The 11,943-nt window shown below is 40.3% G+C and overlaps 1 protein-coding gene across 3 annotated transcripts in view; it reads left to right on the top strand.

Annotated features, from left to right (window-relative positions):
- The window catches only part of igf1rb (insulin-like growth factor 1b receptor), a 34,872-nt gene that overhangs the window by 8,208 nt on the left and 14,721 nt on the right, over nt 1-11,943 (top strand). For all 3 annotated transcript variants that reach the window (XM_028400955.1, XM_028400954.1, XM_028400953.1), the window contains 2 exons: nt 11,128-11,431; nt 11,686-11,822. In XM_028400955.1, coding sequence (XP_028256756.1) covers nt 11,128-11,431; nt 11,686-11,822 — 441 coding nt within the window. The remainder of the gene's footprint in view (nt 1-11,127; nt 11,432-11,685; nt 11,823-11,943) is intronic.

The following is an 11,943-nucleotide window of genomic DNA, read 5'->3' as shown; positions in this document are numbered from 1 at the left end:
TGAAAAGTCTTTTTGAATTAATGCTGGCTGATAGCATAGAGGTCCAGATAATTTCACCACACTTGAACTCATGGTTCTAGTTTGCAATGGAGCAATGTTTCAGAATCAGACTAACTGGGCAGCCAGCAACTTCCTGTTGAAGTGATGGACTTGTTTTTGTTAAGTAATTTTAAGTAATGTAAATAGAGAAGTCGTTGAGAATGACCCATGAAGATGCAGTGTTCCAGGCTCCAGAAGGAGTGTGTCAGCCAGGGCAAGTGTGCCATTAGTTGCTGCTGTCGCTGCCTTAAAACAGAATTGATCTTAAACAACATGAGCACTACTGCTCTCACTGCAGAGGCTGCATTGTTGTGCTATTTATTAGACAGTTTATTGGAGAAGTCTGGTGGTAGTAAAGCTGGGCTTCATTAAAGTGTGGAAGGCCACTAGCTGGAGTAGTTGACCAAACAGTGCTCATTCCCTGAAGTTATCTGGCAGCTCCAGAAACTTAAGTTAAGAGTCTATCTACATGCTATTTGATCCAGTGTTTACGGTATGGAGCAATAAAAAGAGAAGTTAAGCCAAGAATTGTTTACCTATTTTTTCTACCAGAAGCAGCAAGCACTGCCACTACAGAGGACTGTATTACTGTTACTGTCATTATTTGCTTGTGATAACACCCTGTATCAAGCTACAGTAATATAATCTGGATCCATTGTTTGAATGTGTGCCTTGCTCACAGGCTTTCTGCTGTGTCTGCATGAAAGTCAACTTTGTATTCAAAGGCATTTTATTTCTAGACCCAGTCATTCATCGGATCAATATGAGACTGAGAGGAAAAGTGTTTACCTTGTTGTCATTGAGTTTATATAAAGAGCATGCTTTCAGCCTGAACTCATTCATAAAACTGTTACAGGGAAAAAAAGAAGGTTCAAAGCCTGTTTTGGTCTCTGGGAAAGTTTTCCAGCCATGGTGGTGGGGGCTACATTCTCCTGTGTTTACTTCCCTCATTTGTTTTTTGGAGTCTGGTTTGGGTGTTTTGTCTCATTCATAACGCATAGGCTTCTTCTAAAGAAGAGAAGAGCCATGTCCATGCATGCTGGGAAGCAAAAACGTTTCTCTGTCCCTGTGTCTCTGTCTCTCTCTCTCAAACACACAAACCCGCACACACAGACGCTCACACACTGAACAGCATGGGGGATGTTTTTCCGGTGCTTTGTATGGTCTGAGGAGATGAAAGCACATCATTAAAGTACAAAGTAGGTCCTCCGGGATATACTGGAAGTTTTTTTGTCTTTTGTTAACCCCTAGCTGGAGGAATTACAGAGTAAACTAGACTGATTGTGTTCTGTGTTGTTGATCAGTCTCTTACTCAGTTCACCATACCTCACATGTCGGTGTTTGTGGTTCATAGTTCATCAATCTGGCATGTTATGTTCACAAGACAATGGACAATGGATATCATAGTTATGCAGAAGTAATGTGCATGTGTTGAGGCAGTGCACATGTTGATACTTATTTACGTATATAAACAGGCAAATGCAGTATAGAAGACATTTTTTAAACTTAATACTTCTGTTTTTGAATGTTTTTGACATTTGGCGACTTCTAGTGGTGGAATCGAATATAGACATTGATACAATGCAATTTACCTTCAGATTTTTCATGTTCCAAATGAAATAACAAGTAAAATCTTCTTTGAGTTAAAACATGTTGAAGGCATATCAAATGCATATGGGAAGAAATCATTGTGGGTCAGAATGAATGAATCAAACACTTTGCCTAACTGACATTCATATGTCACTCACCGTAAATTTATCCACTAATAAAAGCTGATAAGGGCATTATTTGTCTTTATTTGCTGCTAAAACATCTTAATTTTGGCAGTCTGTAAAGTTATAAACATCATGTTATTACAGTACAAAATACCTATAAAACCAGTTAGGCCATATGCAAATTGCTGAGGCTGCAGTGTCAGTGAAACTGTGTGTTAGCTGACATATAGGAAACACACTATCAGCTGCGTAGTAGGAAAACATGGTTCCGCTTGTGTAAAAGAGAGCTAAGGAGAATTAAACAGAGAGAGAAGGTTCCTTGTAGACTTATCCATCCTGTTATCTGCTTGTTGTAGGATGTGGTGGATCTAAGTTTATATTGCTTCTCTATTGCTAAGTTGGAGGCCATTTTTAAACACATCTCTGCTGGACTTAAACTTGCGCTAAGATATCTTTGACTGAAACAATTCGTAATTATACTCCTCTGCTTTATAAGTTTCCGCAACCCTTCTTTGCTCCAACTTGCTCCATGATCTTGCAAGCACATGCTTTAAAATACTGTACAACCAAATTCTAGTTGAGATGTCAGCTTTAGTTGTAATCCCCAGTAATCAGACCATTAGAACCAGACCATTAGAGATTGAAAACATGACCACATAACTGCAGGGAGGTTAATGATAACTGGGTTTGATTTGTTCATTTCTGCTTGTTTTGTTTCCTGTTGATAGATCGATGCAGTCATCTTGTGTTGCATTATGTCAAAAAAACCTAAACAATCCAAGGATTTAATTACAGTGATGATAAAATAATGATGGTGATGATGACATTAATAAACAGTAGACCAACTGGACATCTGCTTGCAGTATGCAAAGCAAAGACTTGAAAATCCACTGCAATCATTTTATCCTGGCTCTGCCTCCTATCACACGTACTACATGTACATCAACTAGGTCTCTGGCATATAGCAGTAATACAGTACTGATAAACGTAAGTCACCACATAAAAGAGTAGAGCACACATGTCTATGCATTACGTTAAGCAGTAAGGTAAATAACTGCAGTTTTTGATCAGAGTAAAGTCAGAGGAGCCCAGCTCCACTGAGAGGTCATTTCATCCAGACAGTCTGACTTGTGTGACCCAGTGCCAGTGCTTAGGGCTTAAGGAAGCCCAGTGACTACAGTGACAGATTCCTGCTGATGTCTGTCTAATCTCTGCTATGATTAGCTCTATACCATTATGTACTGAGCCCAGGCACCCACTCACTTGATACACACACTAATCTGGAGATAGATAAAGAGGGCATAGGACCTTGTGGTTGCTTCTTTGGTTCTGCTAACGTGTACTCAACCAACTCTGGGAAATCCCAGGCTTGTGTCTCAAATTAAAGAGTTTTAAGACAATAATTGATTATTATGGTAGATGGTTATGGTCAATAGCTACTTAACTACTACTATGTTGTACATACCAACCTGTCCAAAAGCAGCAGTTCCATTAGGGCATCTATAATGCAAGAAATGCAGCACTTCATAGACCAAGTGAATAGTTATTAATAACATGATTTTTTTGTGCTTGAGAAGTTTATTGGAACATATACTAATAAATCCAATAATAAATATACAAGAAAAATAAGATATGTGTATAAATAAACTTGTGTCACTGTCTGATCATTCACAGAAAGAAGGCATGAAAGCTGAAACTGGAATGCAATACCACAAGATGTGTTGAATCATATATAGAAGCCAAGCAATGTTTGTCATGTTAGTGTTGGAAGTTTTTAGTTTGACATCATCCAGCCTGTTAGATGCGCTTCATGAAGGGGTTCCAATATGATAGCATCAACAAGAACACCACACTAAGGTTCTATCTACAGTAATACCCTGTTCAAACTTATAGAGCATTTGAGGACACGGAAAGCAGGCACTGTAAATCAAACAGTTCCATAATACATCACGCTATCGAACTATAATTGCAGAAGAATTGTACAAAATAAACGTTCATTTCCCAAATATGTAGCTTTTGACAAGTGGTTCAGCTTGCAATATTTATATAAATTATCAATCACTATTTTGGCTACTTGTAGTAAGTGTTTCCAGCCCATCTAGTCACAGTCAGACCAGAAGTTAGCTACTACTTTGTGTAGTAAGGATCTGCGAGGTACCTGTTGTACAGAATGACATTAGCCAACAGCTGGGAAGGTATAACATGGTGATCTTGTTGTTGTATTTACCTACAGCACCCAGCACTGCAAAAGAATTCATTGATTACCTTAACTTAAACCATAAAGTATGATGATACACAACCACTAGTGTACCCCTTACCCTGACCCAGAACCCTGAGGCTGTCAGGGCTGGTAATTATAGGGGCTGCTTTGTAAACCAGGCACATCCATGGCTGCTTTTAGTGAACAGTCACACCCATCCCTGGAATTCCTGGAAGAGAACATTACTGGTTTGGCTGTGTCAAAGTGCCTACTGTAATTATGTGGCCTTTAATTGTGCTCTGTTAACACTGTCAGATTGGGATGAGCTGTGACCAAGAGATGGGAGAAGAATCTCTGTTTGTGGATTTGGTTGAAATACTTACTGTTTTTGTTATTAATGCTTTGTTATGTTTCGTTTTATGCTGTGATTACAGTTGAATTACAGGAGAACAGAGACAAAAGGCAAAATATATTGAGCTTTTTATTGCTTTCCAGCTTTATATATAACCGTATATCATCTATTGACAGACGACAAATACTATCAAACCTTACTCCTCAATGAACAGTGTAGACTGGGAGAGCCCCCTTTGCTTGTTATCAATGGATGGTAAAATGATGAATGAAAGAGTGTCTTAGTGGCACATCTGATCCCACTAAACGTCACTGTATAATTGACTTTAGTGACCTTCTTCCTACAGGGAAAACCTTCAAAGCAGTATTGCCTTGAGAGTCTCTCTTTATCTGTGGAAGCTGCGCACAACATCTAGGCCTTGAAATCTGGTTGTGATAAGTTCACTGATAAGTTTTAATGCAGCAAAGAGAGATGCTGTTGGTCATTAGCACAGCCAACCAGGCCAGGCTGCCACAAGGTGAATGGGAATCTTATGCTCTGCCTCCTTCATCCTTGCCATCAAATTCCAGAGATATTTCTGTCTTCCCTCGCCAAGCAAACACACAAACACAAAGACTCAGGAATGTAGACAACTCCTTCAGATGTGTGTGTGTGTGTGAGAGAGAGAGAGAGAGAGAGAAAGAGTGTGAGGTTGCATACTGGTATGTACGTTGGTGTTGGAGTCAACAAAATTAAAATCATAAAGATTTACATTTAAGAGATTTGCATCTCTAAACAGTTTTATGTACGTATGTATGTTAAAGAGGCATTCTGACATTTTTTATTTTTTAAATGTATCTTTAAGTAATGCATTTCAGGTAGAATTGTGTTTAGTGCAGCACACTTTTTCCCAGTGAAATATTGATAAGACTTAATGTATTGTTTCGTGCAAAGGAATGAAGGTCTTGGAGGTTGGAGCCATCCTCAGCTCCCACACCTGTGGACTTTTGCAACTTTATAGCTTGAAAAGCTGTCTGCACAAACACGAACACTGGTTCGTGTTTGTGCAGACAGTTTTGCAAAATAACTTGACAATTTGTTTCAGTGTGCAAAACAATAGATTACATTGTGAGACTATTTCAATAATAGGAAGAGACTGTGTTGCTATTGGGGACAAATGTAAACAGTGTCCTTTGTCCTGCTTGGGCTGTAGATATTGTGATATTCATGTTAAGCTTAACTTATAATGGACCTGCAGGTACTAAGAAACATCTAATATCATAGCGCTTGGTAAACCTCATCCACCCTGTTATTGTGCAATCTCTCTGGAGGGACCAAAGCATTTGATTAGTCTCTTTATTTTCCAGGTCAGCCAACAAAGGGATGCCAGGAATTCCTTTTGTCTATAGTTATCCTGTAGTGTCAGCTGATCTGACAGATGTTTGCTCACAACAACTTCCACAAGGTTAACTGTTGGCTCTGTTTAGACTAATTGGCACAACATTTTTCTTATGCTGGTTTGTGCTTTGACTATTAAGTAGCTATGTAAAATGTGATACTGATTCAGTCTGTGTTTCACAGTGAACAATGGCTTTTAATAAATACCAAATGTGTTACATTTCTAATATATGTGCCTTAAACAGTGACTGTCTGTGTCGGGTGTGTCTAACAAGTAGCTAATGACTGTGAGACTGCAGGGGGGCTGTGGTGGTGGGACAGGTTAACGACCCTTTGTTCTTGCTGGGTACATGTGACCTGTAGTGAAAACAAACTTCCTGAGAATGGAGTTGTCTTACAAGGACTAAAGCACAAGTGTATTAGACTATGTATGAACTATGGAGAAAAAGTGGGGATTGTTTCCATAGCCTGTTCCAGCACACATTTGAACAGATGAAGTTAAGAAACAACATTTCTTCCAACTTCTACCTTGTTTGAACTCTTGACACTTTCATTCAAAGCATATCTAACCACGTGTTTAATATAAAAACAAAACCTACATCTAAATGCTGCATTTATTGTAGCTCTATGTTGTAGTAGGGGTGGGCGATATGGCAAAAATTTTATATCATGATTCTTTAATGATAAAATCACGATCTCGATTTTATCACGATTTGTTTTTACATTGACACTAATTTGCATGTTTCTGTGTAAATGACTTCAGGTAGCCTACTCTGTCACCTCTCAAAAACTGTCAGTAGATTTTAAAGGCAAACAACAACTCTGATAACGTGCACTCAGTATTAGTTTTCAATAAACATGAAAATTTAAATAATTTACAGAACAAAATTCAAATAGGTTAAAAAGAAGACTAATGTAGTTCTGTAAAGTATTATTCAGCCGTCATTTAAACAGACTGAAGTGTGCCTCCTAAGGTTAAACAATAAATACAGTATGGAGACTTAAGTAACTCCTGAAGTTCAATGTGATTTAGAAGAAATGATCAAACTTTAATGGGAATCATATCTAAGGACAAACGGAGCTGCTGCTGTCACCTCTGTCCACCGTTTACCAGAGTCCTCATATGGAGCCTCTTCATCAAATGCCTGCGTTATTGTTTTGGTGACGTCATTAGCTGTTGCCTCTGTCTGATGTACACACGCGGCCCTCCCACCACACACACGCAGGTGCTGACGGCACCACAGCAGCGAACCTGAATATAACGAGCTGATAATGTTCAGAGAGGTGGGCGCGTACGCGCTCATAGCATTATAATACATTCATATACACGCGGCCCTTCCACTGCGACCACGTCGCGCGCAAACACACACACGGGCTTAGAAGACGCGCAGTACCGAACATAAAGGTGGAGTTCGTTTTAGGGACCAGTTCCTCCGTTCTCTTTTCGTTTTCAGCCGTAGCTTCCTAACAGGGAGGCTGTCATTGGTTGGTCAGGTTCACATTAAGCGCACTGAGAGTTGGACGAGTGAAAAAACTCATGCGTCTGCGCGAACATAGAACTGCAATTAATAGAAGGTGCTCTATGGACGATAAAACGATCTGTCCGTTCTGGTAGATCGCCGATACGTTCAAATCCTTCACGATCATTTATCGTCAAATCGCACAGCCCTATGTTGTAGACATTCATACAAGACATTTTCCTACTAGCCTGAGTAGTCTCACGATATGAGCGAAATGTGCGATGACACTCATCAATATTGCGATGTTGTGCTCACCTGAGGGCTGTCTTCTGCAGAAATGTCCCACCAACCTTTTTGCAGAGTCCAGCACGGGCAATGTGAGTGTCATCTTCAAGAGCGTCTTCTGAAAGGACGATTATTAAGTCATAATTCATGGATTATTATTATGGGTTATGGGACAGATAATATCTAATATTTATTGATATTTTAATTTGAAGTATGAGCACAGGGAGTGAGCCACTTCTCTAATAATGGTAGGGGAAACACTGATAATAATTTCATATATTACACCAAATACACTTACCGGTAGCAAGATGCAGTGGTGATGGAGGTTGGTGGTGTTACCTCTAGATGTTAACCACTCTGCAGGTCCTGCACAGTACCAAAGTCTGTAAATAGTCTTCTCGCTTAAATCCAAAGCATTACCAGATCGTGGAGGTGGCTTCAGCCAATGATAACTAAGCTCCACTCTTTGTGCCCAGTATGCATGTTTTCTGGGAGATCTTCAGATATTTTACCAAACAAATTGGTGAAATAACTGGACTGATTGCATAAGATTTCCAGAAACACTCCTGTAAGTCTGGATTTGTCTCTTCATAGTTAACTGGTCATCAATGTTTATGGTACAGCTGCTATAGCCGGTACATCAAGTAAACTTCAAACAAAACAGGCAATCAGGCTGTCACATATGTCTTGTGTGAGCAATTTACCGGATGGACGCTTCATTGTGATGTCTGGTCTCTGTTGGGAGTCTCAGTACTGTACCACTCAGCCATGTGAAGCTGTGAATGGACTGGATGAATTGAGACCCTTGTTCTGTTGATGCGAATCAGCCTGTAGACACCACACACAGATTTCTGACTGGTTTTCTGAATGATTGATTCAGTGACTGAACCTGCACACTGACAGACTGTCTGACCTAAACAGAACATGCTTTGTATGAGACAGGAAACACTGCAGTACTGTTGTGTTTTCTGTACATCATCAAGTTCTTGTTGAGGAGGCTGCGTTGGTGCTTTTTGTTTGTAGTGTGTGAATTTCGGAGATAGGATGGGGATTATTCCACTTCCATTCGTTGGATCCACAGAGTTAGTTACGAAGACAGGGCTGTATACATAATTCATAAATGTAAAATCGTGTAAAACCTGATTTTGAGGGTTGAACCTCCGAAATCCTAACTGAAGGATTTCAGTGGAGCGGTTGGTATCAAAGCTAATGCAGATTTCTATCTGTGTTTTTGAGTCAACTGTGCTCTCATCAGTCTAGACATCTGTTTTTCCCTGTTATTGCCATACTGTGTAGTATGCACTGCTACAGCCCGGAGCATCATCACCACCAGAGTGTGTGTGTTTCTGTCACCCCTACAATGGATCCTGGAATCTAGGATTAGCAAGATGTCCTTTTAATTCTTACTTCATCGGCTGATCAAACACTGATGTTTCACAGGTGTCCCTGGTACAAAGATCATTTTAGACGCACAAACCTAAGCATTTTCCCGCCGTTTGTCTGGAGACTGGTGTAAGTTTCCCAGCCTGCCTTCCTGCTGGGGTGGTATTTGTGTTTTTTCCACCATCAGTCTTTATCCCACAGAGTGCTGCGTAAGGACAGAATGGAAAAGGTGAACCACCTCAAATAATGTTGTACAACCACAAAGGTGGCATTTAAACTTGGTCAAAAGTACAGAAAATAGTAGAAGATTTGTGTATTATTAAAATGTATAAATATAAAAGATAAAATGTGTTATTAGGGTTGCCTTTAAATCCCATACAGAAATAGAAAACACAAACCTTGCTATGGGAAGTCGGATAGACCAGGAATACCAATTAATTACTTATTTGTCATTTTTACATTTAACAACTGTGCATTTTAATGTCATTTTATTGCCTGACTTATTTTCTCAGATAAAGTGAAGTGCTGACAGCACCAGAATGGAGTCCAGTAGAGCAAGTTACACAAACAGTCAGGCAAACAGACGCACACACAGGCACAATCTGCTGCGTCTGGTAACTTTCCACAGTTTAGATTAAGGTAGCACCTTTTCTAAACAGACAGTCAATGAGAACTCAATGTGACGACGTCTACTGTTCTAATTCAGAGGAGAGACACTTGATTTTTTTTTACCAGCGATTCACCTCTCTCTAACTTTGGTGAAGTGTCACCAAAGTTGCATCCTTAGCAAATGAAGACACTTTTTAAATAAGTTTTTCTTCTAATTAGAGTGATCTCAGATGTAGTTGTTGCACTGCCCGAGAGCCCACAGAGAGATTGTGATTGAGTTTTGTTTTCCAACAGGATTGCGTTCATCAATGACAGGCATTTTGTATTTAACTGGGTGACACTATTGTAAATAAATAGTTATTCTGACTCGAGCCCCTAGGTGAAGAAGTAAAAGGTCAAGCAGAATCTTTCTGTCCTACAATATTTGTCTCTGGACTGACATCTGTTTTTGGAGGACAACACATCTTTATTTCTATTAGGAAATCACTGAAATATAAATAAGGGGCGTACACCCCCCCCCCCCCCCCCCCCTGGCCTCTAGTCTCTAGTTTGTTTGACAGAGTCAGTTGGCACATGTTGAAATGTGTTTTATGACTGAGCATCCTATGAGCAGCTCATAATTTCCTAAAACTTCTATTTTGTTTGGTTTCTGTTTAAACACAGCCTCTGGCTAACCTGGGTGGATGACAAATTTCTATGAACTGTGTTTCATAGTTTATAGCTGAGGTTTCTGCCTCAGCTATCCCTGTCCTGTTTATGCCTTACAGGATACACATTCACTAACACATACAAATAATTTGGAGCGGTGATTTACAGTGTTTCCATAGCAGTCAGTCCTTGTTTATGTGACCTCTTACTGTGCAGTCAGTTTAAACTAGTCACCTTGTGTTTTAAGTCATCTAGCATCAGTTAAGCTGGCTTAACAGTTGATGCTTACCTGGCTGCTGATCATCAAGATTTGTGTCTCAAATTAACTAGAGAAATTCGCTGCTGTGGTGTCTTTCATGTTTGATGTGTATTACCCTGCTTCAGAGACAAAGGAGCCGTGAGGTGTGGCCTTTTTCTATATGTAGCAGTGCAGGTTTCTTCTAAAGCTCCTCAATCAGTTTTTTTCCTGTCAGTTACAATATCCTCTTATTTAGAGGGACACCACAGCAACTAGAGGAGTTATTTGTAGCAGTGCTTGTTGGAAAACCTGGAGTGGGGAACTTTTATCAGTGGATCTGGGCTCAACCTCACACAACAGCAGACTGGGCTTGACATCATCAATAGATAAAAGTATTGACAGGTTGTCGACGTGCTTTTGTTTGCTGTGTTAAACAAAAGAAGGAAAGCGCAAACTGTATTTGAATTGACTTCAATCCGGGCTCTTGTGCATGTGTGTGTGCACGCTCATCTGTTATCAGTCATTTCCTAGTTCCTGATCAGTAGTCGGACATTGCCAAGTTAGAATAGACTGAAGTAAAAGTAGTGTTGCTGCTTTGTTTGCTGCTGTACAGTATGTCATGTTCAGTTATTCCCAGTAGTGTGTAACCAAATTTCAAAATTCCACATATACGTGATAATTTCAGTTTATGAAGGACATGTGTATGTGTAGGTAGAAATGTACACTATGAGTGAGATGGCTGTCTTGATGTCTCTTAAAGTCATTTAAGTTTTGCCTGCATAGTTTAATGTTAGCCTTTCCCTTCTCTGTCTCCTTACCAGAGTGCCCGGAGAGGTGTGCACGGCGAGCATGCACAGTGGACGGGGAGTGCTGCCATACTGAGTGCCTGGGAAGCTGCACAGTGCCTGGTAGTGACACAGCATGTGCCGCATGTGCGCATTACTACCACCATGGGCGCTGCGTGGCTGACTGCCCTAAAGGCACCTACAAGTTCGAGGGCTGGCGCTGCATCAGTGTCGAACTTTGCTCCAAAGTCCACCTTCCTGACTTTGACAGCTTTGTCATCCACGGAGGAGAGTGCATGCCCGAATGCCCGTCTGGGTACACACGTACAGCACCCAACAGGTGAGCTGCGGGCTTACCAATTCCACATGAAAAATTCCTCTAACAAACAGTACAGCTTCTACTAAAACAGGACAGTTAGTTACCAACTAATCCTCACTGCTGGATAAATCTTTCTTTTTCTCCTGGATATGCTTTATGTGTGTGCTGACGTAAAATTTGAGACACAGAATTAAGAAAAAAAAAAGGTTGTCGTCAGTAAAATGACACTGTAGGTTTACTGACTGCTGCCTCTCTCAATCTCTGTCTGTCTCCAGTATGTTCTGTACAGCGTGTGATGGCCTGTGTGATAAAGTGTGTGAGGAGAAGGTCATTGACTCAATGGATGCTGCCCAGTCTCTCAAAGGCTGCACTGTTATCAAAGGCAACCTGCATATCAACATCCGCAGAGGCCGTAAGTACTGCAGTACCATTGCAAAGCTATAGTTAATACTAACTTTTTTCACTAGAAAAGGCAGGGCTAACAACAGTTAGTTTCTGTTGTACGTGCACAGCGTGGTATGTAAAAATGAAGA

This window comes from Parambassis ranga, chromosome 3 (genome assembly GCF_900634625.1).
Source record: "Parambassis ranga chromosome 3, fParRan2.1, whole genome shotgun sequence".
In the NCBI taxonomy this organism is placed as follows: Eukaryota; Metazoa; Chordata; class Actinopteri; family Ambassidae; genus Parambassis; species Parambassis ranga.
The sequence above is the reverse complement of the archived record's forward strand: the minus strand, read 5'-3'. Positions and strand labels throughout refer to the sequence as shown.